Source organism: Gigantopelta aegis, chromosome 13 (assembly GCF_016097555.1).
Source record: "Gigantopelta aegis isolate Gae_Host chromosome 13, Gae_host_genome, whole genome shotgun sequence".
NCBI lineage: Eukaryota > Metazoa > Mollusca > Gastropoda > Neomphalida > Peltospiridae > Gigantopelta > Gigantopelta aegis.
This window is the reverse complement of record NC_054711.1, coordinates 27906719-27925818: the sequence shown is the minus strand read 5'-3', so window position 1 is coordinate 27925818 and position 19100 is coordinate 27906719. Positions and strand designations below refer to the sequence as shown.

The window sequence follows — 19100 nt, the reverse complement described above, 5'->3', positions numbered from 1 at the left end:
AAAAAAAAAAAATTGATAGTGTATCTCATTTTCCTCAGGTAGGTTATGTTTAAAGACATTAGCTTGAATACAAAAGATTTTAAGAACATATTTATCAGAGAAATCCAAGTTTATCAGTAATAACAATTATATTTGTCGTATCAGTACAATTGATATATCTTGCATAACAACTGTTGATGAAGTAAGTGAATTTGTTATATCCAATAAAGATGTAGATAATAGCATTTGTACAAGTCACAAATATCACAGTTGTTGTACTAGCAATCATCATGGTATACTGATGATGGTGTACCTAAAACCCGTATTGATGATGGTGCATCTAAAACCCATATTGATGATGGTGCATCTAAAACCCGAACTGATGATGGTGCACCTAAAACCTGGAAGCTCAGTCATAGCTTTTCTTGGAGTAAGGCCAGTCATAAAAATAACAGCTTGATGCTACCTGACTCATGAAAATTACCGTGACTCAATTTCTTTATCAGCCAAGTTTTCTTAATTTTTTACAATTCTTTAAATAAGAAAACTAATTTAAAAATGTTAAAAGTTTTCTATAATGGTAGATCTGATAATACAACAAATTAATTTCATTTGCTAACATGCCAGTATAATTTTAAAACATTATTTAGATGTGTGTGACGTATGTTTAATAAAAGACATACCTTTGTCATTTTTCAGCTATGTAGTATGGTTTCCAATTCGAAACAGAATGACTCCCGAAAAAGAAGAATTAGTCCTTGAGACAATTATCCAAACAACGAAAAGGAATTCAGTCACAAAATTCTTCCACAAACTTGGTAAATATAAATGAAAAAGACAGTTCACAAAACCAACTTGAAAAAAACCTGTGTCTTTGAAATCTGTTAATTAATTCCAGGAAAATCAGAAGTGCAGCCAATATGGAAGAATTCTAAATCCATTTATATAATAAACTTTTAAATGTTCCATAGCTTTTAACATTCAGTCGTGTTATATCCAGTCATGTATTAATAATAATTAAATAAATGTGTTTCTTTAAACATTTACCACACAGTTCATTTGTATAGACTAAATTTGAAAATCCAATAGTGTCCATAGGTATTCAATAAATTGTTTAACACACCAGTAACCAGTCTTCAATTATGTTCAATAAATTTTAAAATCCACCAGTGTCCATTTATACTCATTAAACTCCAAAATCCACCATGTCCATGTGCATTCAATAAACTTTAAAATCCACAAAAGTCTTATTCAGTCATTTTTAAAATCCACATGTGTCCACTGATGTTGAAAATTTGTAAAATCCACAAATGTCTGTTTATTTCCAAAATTTAAAATCCACCACTGTATATATATAAAGTTATATATATATATATTTGTATTCAGTAAACTTTTAAAATCCACCAATATCCGTTTATTTAAAAAAATTAAAATCCACCACTGTATATATATATAAAATTATATATATATTTGTATTCAGTAAACTTTTAAACTCCACCACCACAGTGCAACATTAAATGATAGAGTGAGTCCCCTGCAGCTGACTGTTGTCTCTATACAAACAGTGTGAAACTAGTGGTTCTCAAAAATGACAAACCTCCGCACAATGCTGGCCTTTACGATGACTCTTCACCACAGTGAGTAAAAACAGGGGGATGGGCAGACGTACATTGCTCAGTAGCAGACGTGCAGATCTACTGAGCAGACAGTACTTCTACAGAGCAGACGGGGTAAAAATTCTTGCTCAGGTGAGGAGAAGGAAATATTCCTGAAACCCCAGGATCTACTATTGCTCACAGGAACCATGTAACAACTCCTCAGTAACTCGATAGCTGAACCGAGGGACAGAAACAAACCTTATGGAAGCTTTGTTTATTTGTAATCGGCTATAAATAGATAGAGAGATTCCTGCAGCATGTTTTTCCTTTCTTTTTTTCTTTTTTTTTCACAACAAATGGAACTGATGTTGTTGTGCAGTATAAGCGTTAGAGTATACCCAAGGTCCCAGTGCTGATATGAACAGAAAATATATTACAAGCTGCGTTTGCTGTGGCTCACAGCTTGGTGCCAAGATATCAAAGATGTTTTTCAAGGTCTCTACAGTAAACTGTCTAAAAGATTGAGAAATGATAAGGAAATCTATAGTTGCTCTTCACCAAATTGTCAAACGTGATTTAAAATAGAATTTGAAGAATACATAATGTTTTGTTTTGTTTAACGACACCACTAGAGCACATTGATTAATTAATCATTGGCTACTGGATGTCAAACATTTGGTTATTCTGACATGTAGTCATCAAAGAAAACCCGCTACATTTTTCCATTAGTAGCAAGGGATCTTTTATATGCACCATCCCACAGACAGGAGAGCACGTACCACAGCCTTTGACCAGTTGTGGTGCACTGGTTGGAATGAGGAAAACCCAAATCAGCTGAATGGATCAATAGATGTGGTTCAATTCTGTGACGCAAGCACCTCAAGCGAGCACTCAACCAACTGAGCTAAATCCCACTTCTAAAACTCATGAAATCTGATTTTAGCTGTTTGCCAAACGTGAAGTAACAGAGAATTTGGTGAATACATTAAATTATTAAATTGCTACTGTGTGCTCACAACTTGGATACACATAATCCCCCCTGACCCCCCTTCCACCCTGACCCCCCCCTTCCACCCCCACCCCTGATACCTCCCTCACCATTTTCAGCTGTTGACATATACCTGGTGATTAATAACTGATAATGTTCAAACTGGACAAAACATTACAACATATGGTAAAATTGGCTCCCTCTCTGTTCCCATACTTTATTAACAGACCACTGTGACCTTGTGACCTGCACCTGAGATGACAGGTCACTTGTGTAGTTATCAACAGACCACTGTGACCTGTCGACCTGCTACTGATATGACAGGCCACTTGTGTAACCCACAAACTACTACCCTAGTAGACCCCTTTGTTGACAGCTACATGTATAGCCCAGTGTGAGAGTGCTGGGCTGACTGACAATGTGACACTGATGATAGAGAGGTCAGTCTGTGTATATCTATGAACAGTCAGTCAGCTCAGCTGTGTTACACTAATGTGACAATGTGACGCTGATGAAAAGTTAAAGTTTCTTTTGTTTAACAACACCAGTAGAGCACATTGATCAATTACTCATCAGCTATTGGATATCAAATATTTGGTAATTCTGACACGTAGTCATGAGAGGAAACCCGCTACATATTTCTTAATGCAGCAAGGGATCTTTTTATATGCATTTTTCCACAGACAGGAAAGCAAATACCATGGCTTTTGACTAGTTGTGGTGCACTGGTTGGAACGAGAAAAAATCCAATCAGTTGAATGGATCCACTGATGTGGTTCGATCCTGTGACACAAGCATCTCAGGCAAGCACTGAGTTAAATCACACACCCTGAACACTTGTGAGAGCTGGGTCAGTCTGTGTATGTAATGGTGACAGTCCAGTGTCACAGTGCTGGGCTGACTGACAATGTGACACTGATGAGAGCTGGGTCAGTCTGTGTATGTAATGATGACAGTCCAGTGTCACAGTGCTGGGCTGACTGACAATGTGACACTGATGAGAGCTGGGTCAGTCTGTGTATGTAATGGTGACAGTCCAGTGTCACAGTGCTGGGCTGACTGACAATGTGACACTGATGAGAGCTGGGTCAGTCTGTGTATGTAATGGTGACAGTCCAGTGTCACAGTGCTGGGCTGACTGACAATGTGACACTGATGAGAGCTGGGTCAATCTGTGTATGTAATGGTGACAGTCCAGTGTCACAGTGCTGGGCTGACTGGCAATGTGACACTGATGAGAGCTGGGTCAGTCTGTGTATGATGTAATGGTGACAGTCCAGTGTCACAGTGCTGGGCTGACTGACAATGTGACACTGATGAGAGCTGGGTCAGTCTGTGTATGTAATGGTGACAGTCCAGTGTCACAGTGCTGGGCTGACTGACAATGTGACACTGATGAGAGCTGGGTCAGTCTGTGTATGTAATGGTGACAGTCCAGTGTCACAGTGCTGGGCTGACTGACAATGTGACACTGATGAAAGCTGGGTCAGTCTGTGTATGTAATGATGACAGTCCAGTGTCACAGTGCTGGGCTGACTGACAATGTGACACTGATGAAAGCTGGGTCAGTCTGTGTAAAATGTAATGATGACAGGATACTTCTAGAACCACAAGTTTGATGACAAATCACTGCTACTGTCTGTAATGACGACAGGAAAGGAAAGGAAAGGCAAGTTGAAACAACCTCTGTTAAACAACCACCTGTCTTACAAGACCATTTTACTGTTTTCAAATGATCCAAAGCAGTGTATATTAACCTATGACGTCACTTTCTAACGATGTCATTAGCTTTCCGGGTGTTATTTTCATTTGATCTCGCGAAAAAGAATGTAATTAACCAATCACAATACAGAACACACTCGCCATCAGTTTACAATCTATTATAACTTTCCCCCAGATATGTTATAGGTTTGTAGATTAACTTAGTGTCTAATTACACAGGTTCAACTAGGGTATCCGACTTTAAGACAGTGGATAAAGATTTATTTACTTTTTTTTTTTAAAAAGCTCAATTCCTTCAAAGGGAATTGATCCTCCACCCAAGTGCACTTTATGCAAGCACAGTAGCATCATGTTTGAAAATGGTCACCCATCCATGCACTAACCGAACCAGTGTTGCTCCTTGGTACAAGGAGAGCCATTGTTTTGACATGGTGTAGAGTTCCACATGTGTAGATCTGTACACAGCCATGTAACCATGATGTTAGATCACCGCCCATGATGACAATACCACTTGACAAATGGGCACTACTTTGTTGATTTTAGGTCACACCAACCACAGAGTCTATTAACAGAACCACTGTGCCGATTAAAACAAAACAATTATCTCATGGTTGGTTGGCAGGATTTTGTGGTCTAGAAATGGAGTATATTTATAAACACTCGATGGAAACCAAAGCAAAACTTTCCCATGGAACTGAAACTACAGAACAGAACAGAATGGAATGGGAACGGAACAGAACAGAACAGATGTTTAACAACACCCCAGCACGAAAATAATTATACAGCCAGATTTTAATTTTTATTTATATAAAAACTCGAATTGGGGGGGGGGGGCACAGCCTCCCCCATACCCTGTACCTACAGGCCTGTATTATTTAAAACTTTTTATAGCTATATAGGTTTCCATTTTTCTTTTTACCTCTACCACCTGTTTCATTTTAGTCATCAAAATATGTACTGGTCTGGCACCATTTGTCTTGCTGGCGTTTTTCTAAAACTCTAATCGATATACTTCACCCTCCTTTGTGACATGCAATTTAATATGCAATACCCTCAGGCTAATTTTCAGAACAGAAAAAGAATATACAGCATTAATACTACAGGCCTCATAATATGTAGATGAATGCATTCTTTTTATTAATATATATACCGTATATCTTCGCCTATAAGTCGAATTTTTTTCACCCAAAAATTATTTTATAACTTGGGGGGTCGACTTATAAGAGGGTAAAAAAATTTCACCAAAAAATATTACTGTTTTGGGGATTATTTTACAAGTTTTATTGTTGAAGTATGCCATGTAGTTATACTCAAATATGTTAATTTGACACATTTATTTTTTATAACCTATTTTATTTGGCATTAGAACGGTTTTGGTTATGCGAAAAAGCGTGCGATCTCTCACATGCCAAAGACAACAGTCCACTTAGTTAAATTAACAGTCATCACTAATAGTAAAAATGTAAACAATACTAACTACCTGTTGCCTGAGTTTATTTTGAAATCTGGTCACTGGCATTAATGGTTGTTCAAACAATGTTTTGTCGGTGATTAACTTCATGAATATTACTGAGCATTCCCTTAAAATAGACTGATCTCTGCAGTTCACTAGAGCAATAGGGACACACATCATTTGGTACAAAAACCAGTGTACTTTCCAGAGTTATCCTCCTTACATGTATTAATATGGCGGCAAAATGTGATACTTTCAGTTTTATCGTAGTGATCTGTTGTCAGTGTTTATAAATAAAGTTGTTGTCTGTGCACAAAACCATCTGTACAGTACCATACAGTAACAGTCAAACAGCTTTCACTCTCTACTAAGGGAATATTTCGTTTTGATGCTATGTAATAATGATAGTTTGATTGGAATAGTCTGATTATATTGCTTGAAATTAGGGACTCGACTTATAGCCGAGATCGACTTACAGGCGAAGATATACGGTAATTGATTACTGACGTGAAATATCTGGAGGCAAAATAAGACTATAACATGGAGTATGATGTATTTTGTAATACACTCCCTTAACAGGCTGGGTTATTTCTCTACAAGGGTTTATTAACACACAAGACGTAGCCCAGTGGTAAAGTGCTTGCTTAGTGTGCGGTCGGTCTGGGATCGATCCCCATTGGTGGGCCTATTAGGCTATTTCTTGTTCCAGCCAGTGCACCATGACTGGCATATCATTTAAAAAAAAATTTTTTTTTACAAGTTTTATTGCCAGCCCCTTGACTGGCATATCATAGGCCGTGGTATGTGCTATCCTGTCGGTGGGAAAGTGCATATAAAAGATCCCTTGCTGCAGTAAGAAAAAATTTAGCGGGTTTCCTCTCTAAGACTTATATGTCCCGGTTACCAAATGTTTGACATACAATAGCCAAAGATTACTTAATCACTGTGCTCCAGTGGTGTCGTTAAACAAAACAAACTCTGTTTTTCTTATTAACACATATATGCCCTTACCCCTCTTTATCCACCCTTTTAGGTTGTATTTCCCTTGAGACCAAAGTTTCAATACATGATTGTAATATCAGTCAATTAAAGTGGCTTTGTTTAACGACATCACTAGAGCACATTGATTTATTAATCATCGGCTATTGGATGTCAAACATTTGGTAACTTTGACATATAGTCTTAGAGAGGAAACCTGCTACATTTTTCCAATAGTAGCAAGGGATCTTTTATATGCATCAACCCACAGACAGGATAGCACATACCACAGCCTTTGATACACCAGTCATAGTGCACTGGCTTGTATGAGAAATAGCCCAATGGGGTCACCAACGGAGATTGATCTACTGGTATGATGTCATGAAAAAGCTCATTTCACAACGTCATTCCTGGAAAGACATGAAACGGTTACAATTCTCTACTCACCAATTCATTGCTGACTTGAGGAACACAAGTTGTCATCACCTAAAAACCAAAAGAAAAAAGTATTAACAAAATAAACAATATTCAAACTTAAAACATGAAATAATTAAAACATATTTTTGTGATTAGTTGCAAATTATTTAATCTGCGGTGGGTTGGGCTTTTGCATGTTGTCTATATATCATTTCAACTTGTATGATTATACCAACCAAAAACATCTCATAAAATAACAACCACCTGTCTATAAAGAACATCTTGTATTAAGTAACTGCCTGAAAACAGTGACCCAACTGTTTATCAGATGTAAAACTTTACTGCTGATGGTCATTTGAGAAAATAGAAGGTATCTTAAGACAGGTGGCTGTTTAACTGAGGTCATCATGCACTGCTGTGGATCATTTGAGAGAACAGTACAATGGTCTGTTAAGAGAGGTGATTGTTTAATAGAGTGAATGTTGGGTTCCAATAAACACATCCATGTTAGACTGTACATAAAACATGCATTCTGAAAGTACTGCTGGAGCAATTGCATGTCCACTACCAAACACAACAAAGGTTTCGTATCTCCTATGTTCAAGGGCCATAACTCTGTCAGATGTGGGCAAATCCCCACGAAAGTAAAACTTGATCTGTAACTCTACATGATAAACCTACACACAGAATTGCAGGTCATTATTATGAGGCATATAACGAGGAGAATAAGTCCAGAAAATCATATGTGGGACAGACAGACAGATGGACAGGCAGATGGATGGACAGACGGATGGATGGATGGACGGAGAGACAGACAGATGGACAGGCAGATGGATGGACAGACAGATGGATGGAGAGAAAGACAGACACTCGGACGGACGGATAGACAGACAGACCGATAGACATACAGACAGGCAGACAGACAGACAGACAGACAGGGAGATGAAACCTGTAGTCTCCTAGGACCGGTAGAGGACTAATACACGTTATGATGATAAGTCTTACAGTGATTATTACCAGACTAATCGTCAGAGAGACAGACAGACAGACAGACAGACAGACATACAGACAGGACAGAGATGAAACTTGTACTCCCCTCCAGTTGGACCGGCAGGGGACTAATAATAAAGGCAACCACTTGCAGTCTCTCTGGGTGGCCACTACAAACATTTTAGCAGAGTGTTTCAAAGAAGGCTTAAATGGACAATGCCCAAGCTTTACACCAAGATTAATGGTGGTATCACATTATACAACCAAAACTATAGCTGGCCTAATATCAAAGCAAACCCAAATACATATACACTGAAACACAGTACATTATATTTGTATCGAAAATTTAATGAGCATGCAAACCATTATTTCGATCATATGATGGTTTGGTTTGTTACCATTCAGTAAATATCTTAATATGTATTTGCAATGAAAGAAAGAAATGTTTTATTTAACGATGCACTTAACACATTTTATTTACGGTTATATGGCATCAGACATATGGTTAAGGAGCACACAGATTTTGAAAGGAAACCCGCTGTCGCCACTACATGGGCTGCTCTTTCCGATTAGCAGCAAGGGATCTTTTATTTGCGCTTCCCACAGGCAGGATGGCACAAACCATGGCCTTTGTTGAACCAGTTATGGATCACTGGTCGGTGCAAGTGGTTTACACCTACCCATTGAGCCTTGCGGAGCACTCACTAGGGGTTTGGAGTCGGTATCTGGATTAAAAATCCCATGCCTCGACTGGGATCCGAACCCAGTACCTACCAGCTTTTAGACCGATGGTCTAACCACGACGCCACCGAGGCCGGTTATTTGCAATGAATACTTTTTGTTTTGCTATATGTTTATGTTGAAGGTAAAACATTATAGTTGCACTTGACTAATCAAATAATATTGGCCTAATATATATCACAGTTGCAGGTAGTCAGTTCAGTTGGTCTGGATTGAAGATGGGTGGGGGTGGTGGGTGGGGGAGGTGGGTGGTGGGATGGGTGGTGGTTGGGGGGTCGGAGTGGTGGGTGGTGGGGATGGGGTGGTCGGTGGTGGGTGGTGGGGGAATGGGAGGGGGGTGGTTGGTGGGGGGGAATGGGGGTGGTGGGTGGGGGTGGTGGGATGGTGGTGGTGGTGGGGTGGTCGTGGGGGTGGTGGGTGGTGGGGGTGGGATGGTGGGGGTGGGGGGAGTGGGTGGTGGTGGTGGTGGGGGAATGGGAGTGGAGGTGGGGGAGTGGGGTGGTGGGTGGTTGGTGGGATGGTGGGGGTGGTGGGATGGTGGGGTGGTGGGTGGTGGGTGGTGGAAGGTGAGAGAGTGGGGGTGGGGAGTGTTCAAATATGACTCTCTTGTCTGAATTCTTATAGCTTAATACTGTGTTGTAAAAAAAAATACTTTTCAGCCTCTGTTACTTCATTATGGCTGGCCACAAGCATTTTTAATATGCATACTTTGCAAGCATCCACTATAAAAAAAAGAAGTTTGTTTTGTTTAATAACACCACTAGAGCACATTGATTTATTAATCATTGGCTATTGGATGTAAAACATTTGGTAATTTTAACATATAGTCTTAGAGAGGAATGAATGAATGTTTAACGACACCCCAGCACGAAAAATACATCGGCTATTGGGTGTTAGAGAGGAAACCCGATACATTTTTTCATTAGCAGCAAGGGATGTTTTAACTGCATCATCCCACAGACAGAATAGCACATACCACTGACTTTGATATACCAGTCGTGGTGCATTGGAGAAATAGCCCAATGGACCCACTAATGGGGATCGATCCCATACCGACTGCGTATCAAGCGAGCGCTTTACCACTGGGCGCATCCACTATAAACACTTTCATTGGAAACTGTTTATTTTTTATTTTGTGAAGCCTTATTGCACACACGCTGTATCTAGCATAAATCAACCTAATCGTAGCTTAAAACAAAACTGACCCAGCATGAAATATCACTGTTAAATACTTACAGAGTTAGCAGAAATTGGGTTAAAAAAAAACCGACCCAGCATGAAATATCACTGTTAAATACTTACAGAGTTAGCAGAAATTGGGAAAAACCGAATTTCACACATGAGTCTAGTTTTGACAGCGCCAAATGAATTGAAATCCAAATTAGACACACGAATGTCGCAAACCGAACATTGCATCATGGTAGCCATGCTGTAAGATCTAAATGAACGAGAGTGCAACTTCCCACAACTCCACGATGCCCAAGAAAATCAATTGAGGTCGTAAATCTGCCATAAAAGGAAAGCTTTCATCCATGTAATAAAAAAGGAATTTTTGATGAAACCTGAAGCTGATTGTTTGACCTGCACTTTGGTGATGTCAAACATATGGTCATTGTGACAAATATATGATTCTGTTTGTGAAACCTGAAAAATCCACAGCAACATTCGTGGGCCATTATTTTCAGATAGCAGCAAGTGATGTCTTTTATATAAGAAAATACCCATATATATATATATATAGGCAGGGTTTATGCTGTTGCTCGCTAAATCGCCAAATATGAATTATAAGCTGAATTTGGCAAACATATTTCATTACTAATTCGCTAAAAAGCTTATTAGAAAATCATCTGTCATTTACCACGCATCATAATTTTTGCTACTTGGCTAAATGAAACTTGAATTTTGAAGACTTTCTTAGCAAATTCACCAAATTGCTAATATTTAATGGGCTTCAACCTGAACTTTGATGGGCAAGCATATGCCAGAGTCTTGGATATAACAGTCATAGGTCACTCAATGTTAATTTTTTTTTACCAAAGTGTTTACATTATTAGATGGCAGAAGGCAATTTTGGGTCACTCTATAGTAAAAAAATACATAAGTGTTTACATGCAGTTTACATTATTAGACGGCAGAAGGCAATTTTGGGTCACTCTATAGTAAAAAATACCAAATGGTCTACATTAATAGATGGTAGATGGCAATTTTGGGTCACTCTATAGTAAAAAATACCAAAGGGTTTACATGCAGTTTACATGCAGTTTACATTAATAGATGGCAGATGGCAATTTTGGGTCACTCTATAGTAAAAAATACCAAATGGTTTACATGCAGTTTACATTAATAGATGGCAGATGGCAATTTTGGGTCACTCTATAGTAAAAAATACCAAATGGTTTACATGCAGTTTACATTAATAGATGGTAGATGGCAATTTTGGGTCACTCTATAGTAAAAAATACCAAATGGTTTACATGCAGTTTACATTAATAGATGGCAGATGGCAATTTTGGGTCACTCTATAGTAAAAAATACCAAAGTGTCTACATTGTTCATTATTAGGTGGCTAACAGACATTTTTTGTGGCTACTGCTAATTAATTCTTTGTCACACTTACAGCTATACACACCAGTGGGTTCAGGTGATATTGCCACCTATTTTTCAGGCTTTTAATTATACACACCAATGCATTTCAGTAGATAACATGGCTATTTTTTTCTCAAACAGTCTCCAAGTTTGAATGATAAAGAACACCCTGGGTCTGTTGAGCATGTTAATTTGAACACTGAACCATATGCACCACAGGCAGATACTTAATGCAAATAAGCAAAATCATGTTCCTTTGTGTAATATAGAACCTAATATTATTTTAAAACACAAATAGCAGTTGTTGGGGGTTTTGTTGTTTATCTCTGAAAATAACAAAGATGTGCACCCAGGCATCAGACCGGTGATATCCAAACAAACTGAAAAAAAGTTGTGTGGTTTTTTCACTCAGAGGTTCACCTATTCTCCATACTTTCAAAAAAAGAGACTGGCCTTGGTGGCGTCGTGGTTAGGCCATCGGTCTACAGGCTGGTAGGTACTGGGTTCAGATCCCAGTCGAGGCATGGGATTTTTAATCCAGATACCGACTCCAAACCCTGAGTGAGTGCTCCGCAAGGCTCAATGGGTAGGTGTAAACCACTTGCACCGACCAGTGATCCATAACTGGTTCAACAGAGGCCATGGTTTGTGCTATCCTGCCTGTGGGAAGCACAAATAAAAGATCCCTTGCTGCTAATTGGAAAGAGTAGCCCATGTAGTGGCGACAGCGGGTTTCCTCTCTCAAAATCTGTGTGGTCCTTAACCATATGTCTGACACCATATAACCGTAAATAAAATGTGTTGAGTGTGTCGTTAAAATAAAACATTTCTTTATTTCAGAAAAGAAAATTCTGTGACTTGCCAATACTAGCAGATACAGATATACATTTTGTTTTAGATGGGCATCTCCAGGCACAACAATTTCCATGTTGACGAAAGAAAGAAATGTTTTATTTAACGACGCACTCAACACATTTTATTTACGATTATATGGCGTCAGACATATGGTTAAGGACCACACAGATTTTGAGAGAGGAAACCTGCTGTCACCACTACATGGGCTACTCTTTCCGATTAGCAGCAAGGGATCTTTTATTTGCACTTCCCACAGGCAGGATAGCACAAACCATGGCCTTTGTTGAACCAGTCATGGATCACTGGTCAGTGCAAGTGGTTTACACCTACCCATTGAGCCTTGCGGGGCACTCACTCAGGGTTTGGAGTCAGTATCTGGATTAAAAATCCCATGCCTCGACTGGGATCCGAACCCAGTACCTACCAGCCTGTAGACCGATGGCCTAACCACGACGCCACCGAGGCCGGTCTCATGTTGACGAAAGCAATTGGTTTTTCCAAATATCATCTATTCTCCTACTAGACAAAAAATATTCCTTGGAGGTCTATAAATACAAATAACAATAAAGATCTAAAGAATAGCATCCATTTGGAAACATCTCTTGCCAAAAAAATTATCTCTGCTCTGCACAAAAATTCAATAAACTCAGGCTTGGAAGAAGTGATGACTTCACGAAGGAAACACAGTAATTATATGACATGGTTCACGCCATTTGACGATCAATTCTCTCAATGGCTTCCTCGACTGGCAGTAACATGCATGCCATTGATGATGTTACGGTTCAGAGGCAGAATTAAATCCGTAATAACAGTATAAAAAACTTCAATTCATACAGTCAATTTACGAGATCAATTCAAGAGAAATGGAAGGACAGAAACCTGGCTGACTATGTTAAAATTCAGATGCAGAATGAAAGCCATAATTACAGTATTAAAAGAAAACCCTACAATTCACACAGACAGTTTATGAGATCAATGGAAGGCCAAAAAACTAGGTCGTTCAGGATTAGAAAAAAATTGTTTCATTATAAACCTGTTTACTTTCTAGAAAAATGCATGCTGTCAGTGCCCTTGTACAGTGTGGGCTAATGACCATAAATGTGTGTATAATTGTAAAAATAATGTTTCAAATGAACTGGCTGAAAATGGCTTATAATATTTCTGACTGAATGAATGGATGAATGGATGGATGGATGGATGGATGGATGAACAGATGGATGAATGGATGGATGGATGGATGGATGGATGGATGGATGGATGATTGAATACATGAATGAATGAATGGATTATTGAATGAATGAATGAATGAATGAACAGACAAACAAACAAACAAACAAACAAACGAACAAATGAATAAATGAATGAACAAATGTAAATATAAATAAATAAATAGTACATGTAGGTGGATAAATACTAAATAGCAATGACTGGCTGCTTCTTACTTTGTGAATAAAAATAAGACATTGTTTTCAAAACGTTATATAACTCCTATTTATTATAACAAGATAGTTGCCAGTTTATTTTAACATGCTGGTTGCCAGTTTATTGTAACAAGCTGGTTGCCAGTTTATTGTAACAAGGTGGTTGCCAGTTTATTATAACAAGCTGGTTGCCAGTTTATTGTAACAAGCTGGTTGCCAGTTTATTGTAACAAGCTGGTTGCCAGTTTATTGTACCAAGCTGGTTGCCAGTTTATTGTAACAAGGTGGTTGCCAGTTTATTGTAACAAGCTGGTTGCCAGTTTATTATAACAAGGTGGTTGCCAGTTTATTATAACAACACGGTGGTTTATTTTGCCAGTTTTTATTATAACAAGCTGGTTGCCGGTTTTATTTTAACAAGCTGGTTGCCAGTTTATTTTAACAAGCTGGTTGCCAGTTTATTTGCCAGTTTAGTTTATTATAACAAGCTGGTTGCCAGTTTATTATAACAAGCTGGTTGCCAGTTGCCAGTTATTATAACATGCTGGTTGCCAGTTTATTATAACATGCTGGTTGCCAGTTTATTATAACAAGCTGGTTGCCAGTTTATTATAACATGCTGGTTGCCAGTTTATTATAACAAGCTGGTTGCCAGTTTATTTAACATGCTGGTTGCCAGTTTATTATAACATGCTGGTTGCCAGTTTATTATAACATGCTGGTTGCCAGTTTATTATAACAAGCTGGTTGCCAGTTTATTATAACATGCTGGTTGCCAGTTTATTATAACAAGCTGGTTGCCAGTTTATTTTAACATGCTGGTTGCCAGTTTATTATAACATGCTGGTTGCCAGTTTATTTTAACATGCTGGTTGCCAGTTTATTATAACAAGCTGGTTGCCAGTTTATTATAACAAGCTGGTTGCCAGTTTATTTTAACATGCTGGTTGCCAGTTTATTATAACAAGCTGGTTGCCAGTTTATTATAACAAGCTGGTTGCCAGTTTATTTTAACATGCTGGTTGCCAGTTTATTTTAACATGCTGGTTGCCAGTTTATTATAACATGCTGGTTGCCAGTTTATTATAACAAGCTGGTTGCCAGTTTATTTTAACATGCTGGTTGCCAGTTTATTTTAACATGCTGGTTGCCAATTTATTTTAACAAGCTTGTGCACCATAAGCGATAATTTCAGAAACAGCCTCTAACATGTAATAACATATTTTTAACATAAATATGCAATGAAGCAGAAATGTGTTGTAGTATGTAAATAATCATCAGAAACATATGCCAGCCCACGCATACAACTGTACATACATTTTGCATGTACAGATACAGAATGTATACATATATATAATGACTTTTTTTTCTCTCATGCAGAAATATGTAACAATATCGCAAACATGACTTCACATGCACAAAATAGGATTAACATGTCACAACAAACATCTGTACCCCCTGAATTAATGCTGCATTCAAACGATCGACCCACAACTACAAAACAAGGTAGCTTATGATATTGTCACGTTACTTAGCCATAACCTATTTCATAGATTCCTTTCTGAAGAGCTCTTTTAAGGGGAGATCAAGCACATCATTATGATTAACATATTACTATCTTTAGGGGCTATTACTGAAGGAGTGGTACCTTCAAGTATAAAGCTCAGTATGCTCAATATACATGAGCTTGTAAAAAGATGGGTTGAGATTAACAAACAAGTTAAAAGTTTGGCATAACCCAGTGTTAAGGTGTTCGCTTGATGCGCGATCAGTCAGGGATCGATCCCCGTCGGTGGGTCCATTGGACTATTTCTTGCTCCAGCCAGTGCACCACGACTGGTATGTCAAAGGCTGTGGTACGTGTTATACTGTCTGTGGGATGGTGGATATAAAAGATCCCTTGCTGCTAATCGAGCCAGTGCACCACAGCTGTTATATCATAGGTTGTGGTATATGGTATTGTGTCTATGGGATGGTGCATATAAAAGATCCCTTGCTGCTCATGAAGTGGTGACAGCCAATTTCCTGTCTTGATATCTGTGTGGTCCTTAACTATATGTCCGACCCCATATAACCGTAAATAAAATGTGTTGAGTGCGTCGTTAAATAAAACATTTCCTTCCTTAAAAGTTTATTTGCTTTAGAGCACGTTGATCAATTAATAATTGACAACTGGATGCTAAATATTTGGTCATTCTTGTATGTAGTCTTCAGATGAAACCCACTACATTTTTCCATTAGCAACAAGAGACATTTTATATGCTAAGACACAGACAGGATAGCACATACCATGGCCTTTGATGTACCAGTCATGGTGCACTGGCTGGACATATTATTGTAGAATGAAGCAACACTGGCTGTCAAGCTTTGTATCAACCACAACCGGACTCTAAATCTAAAGCATGATCAACTGTAGCTTGAACGCAGAAGAAGAAGAATAATATTATTGTATAAAGCTCAGTTGTACAAGATGCATGTGCTTGTAAATGAGTTGAGATTAACAGAAAGGTTAGTTTGTTTTGTTTAACTACACCACTAGAGCATCTTGATCAATTAATAATCAGTGAGGACAGTACATACCATAACCTCTGATATACCAGTAGTGGGGCACTGGTTGGTGTGTGGGGGGGGGGGGGGTATTGGGAACATCAGAGGGATTGTTCACAATTATCACAATTATGATGGCAATGCAAATCATTATCTGGGGGGGGTGAGGGTCTAGGGTGAGGGTGACTGTGGTGGTAGGGGGACGAGTATTAGAATGACAATATAACAAGTTTACAATATAAGAAGCTATGTCATATACAGAGTTCTTACTTCCATCATGAGGCAGGATGTAGCCCAGTGGTAAAGCACTCGCTTGATGCGCTGTCAGTTTGGGATCGATCCCCATCAATGGGACCCATTGGGCTATTTCTCGTTATAGCCAGTACTCCAAGACTGGTATATCAAAGACTATGGTATGTGCTATCCTTTCTACTAATTGAAAAATGTAGCAGGTTTCCTATCTAAGACTATATATATGTCAAAATTACCGAATGTCTGACATCCAATAGCCAATGATTAATAAATCAATGTGCTCTAGTGGTGTTATTTCCATCACAACATACATGTAGTGGGTAGGCGAGTATCAGAACCATAATAACTAGTGATCTCACATATATAGTTCTTATTTCCATCTCACCGGCCTCGGTGGCGTCGTGGTTAGGCCATCGTTCTACAGGCTGGTAGGTACTGGGTTTGGATCCCAGTCGAGGCATGGGATTTTTAATCCAGATACTGACTCCAAACCCTGAGTGAGTGCTCCGCAAGGCTCAATGGGTAGGTGTAAACCACTTGCACCGACCAGTGATCCATAACTGGTTCAACAAAGGCCATGGTTTGTGCTATCCTGCCTGTGGGAAGCGCAAATAAAAGATCCCTTGCTGCTAATTGGAAAGAGTAGCCCATGTAGTGGCGACAGCGGGTTTCCTCTCAAAATCTGTGTGGTCCTTAACCATATGTCTGATGCCATATAACCGTAAATATAATGTGTTGAGTGTGTCATTAAAAACCCCATTTCTTTCTATTTCCATCTCAAAATAGTGGGTAGGTGAGTATCAGAACCATAATAAGTAGCGATCTCACATATATAGTTCTGATTTCCATCTCAAAATAGTGGGTAGGTGAGTATCAGAACCATAATAAGTACCATCTCACATACATAGTTCTGATTTCCATCTCAAAATAGTGGGTAGGTGAGTATCAGAACCATAATAAGTACCATCTCACATATATAGTTCTGATTTCCATCTCAAAATAGTGGGTAGGTGAGTATCAGAACCATAATAAGTACCATCTCACATACATAGTTCTTATGCTCAAAATACTGGCTAGGCAAGTTTGCTCGAACCTGTATAACAACACACAAGGGACGTTTATGATATTTCCCACAGTATCAACACACAACTATACACACATACAGTTGGACAGTGATGATTGTGCCACAGGTATATGCATAAATATATCTCACAGAAAAGTATAGAGCAGTGGGTAAACCTTGTACCTATCACCTGGCAGTGACAATAAGTCTCGTACCTATCATCTGGCAGTGACTAAATGTCGTACAGCTATGTTTTACCAAGCCTCTACCACAACGGGACTCAGAAATGAAAAACAATTAAAAAAACCACCCCTAAATAATACAACACAACCATACTTACAATGTTGCAATCATGTGTGTTTGTATGTGTTGTTGTTGCTGCAGGTATCACAACGTCATCGGTACGCCGAAGTCACATATGCACGTAACGTATGACAAGGCTGACTGAATCACAGCCCTAGATCTAGGTCAGCCTGTAGTACACCATGAACACGTAGAAATACAACGGGACGTTTGTATATACACCTTAGTCAGTGGTGTGTGTGTGTGTGTGTTCATGGGACACAACGCTGGGAGAAGACCGCGACAGTTGGTGCAGGTTCATCTGTTAGTGTATCTCGTTCTACCGGTTCTTACAACACATAATCCACACATCCATACATACATACACACATACATACATACATACATACATACATACATACATACATACATACATACATACATACATACATACATACATACATACATACATACACACACACACACACACACACAGACAGAGACAAGTACAGAAGCATTAAAATTCCCTTCACACCCACGACATGAGAATCAAGTTACAAGATCAACAGCCAGGTTTCCAAAAGCACCCAAAGATGCAGTGTTCTAATTGGTTACATGATTTCAGATTAATAACTCTATAGGAAGATGCTAAAGTTAATTGGTAATTTCGATATATAGTCATAGAGAGGAAACCCTCTGCATTTTTTTTTTATTAATTAGTAGCAAGGGATATTTTATATGCACCATCCCACAGACAGGATAGCACATGCAACAGCCTTTGATTACCATATTAGATACTCATTTGGTAAATTAGACATATAGTCTAAGAAAGAAAACCCGCTACATTTTTCCATTAGTAGCAAGGGATCTTTTATATGCACCATCCCACAGACAGGATAGCACATGCCACAGCCTTTGATATACCAGTCATGGTGCACTGGCTGGAATGAGAAATAGCCCAATGGGCCCACCAACAGGGATCGATCCCAAACTGACCATGCATCAAGTGAGCGCTTCACTATAGGGCTACAACCAACCTTTAAAAAAAAAATCATTTGCTATTTTTAAAGTACAGATGCTTCTGTATTATTTTTGTATTGAGGTAAATAAAGAATAAAAAAATACAGAAAGATCCTATTTATTTTTATGAAAGTTAATAATGAACCCACTCAGAGTTAAAAATATCTATAGAAAGATTCTTTTGTATTGTTTGTCATAAAGTAATTAA

At 38.6% G+C, this 19100-nt stretch overlaps 1 protein-coding gene across 7 annotated transcripts in view; it reads right to left on the bottom strand.

The window, feature by feature from the left end:
- LOC121387613 (tensin-1-like) overlaps positions 1–19100 on the bottom strand; it is a 231028-nt gene that overhangs the window by 151637 nt on the left and 60291 nt on the right. For 6 of the 7 annotated variants that reach the window (XM_041518772.1, XM_041518777.1, XM_041518778.1 and 3 more), the window contains exon 2: positions 7166–7204. In XM_041518772.1, coding sequence (XP_041374706.1) covers positions 7166–7204 — 39 coding nt within the window. Of the gene's footprint in view, positions 1–7165; positions 7205–17930; positions 17996–19100 lie in introns of those variants that run through there. The other variant, XM_041518774.1, reaches the window with a different exon arrangement.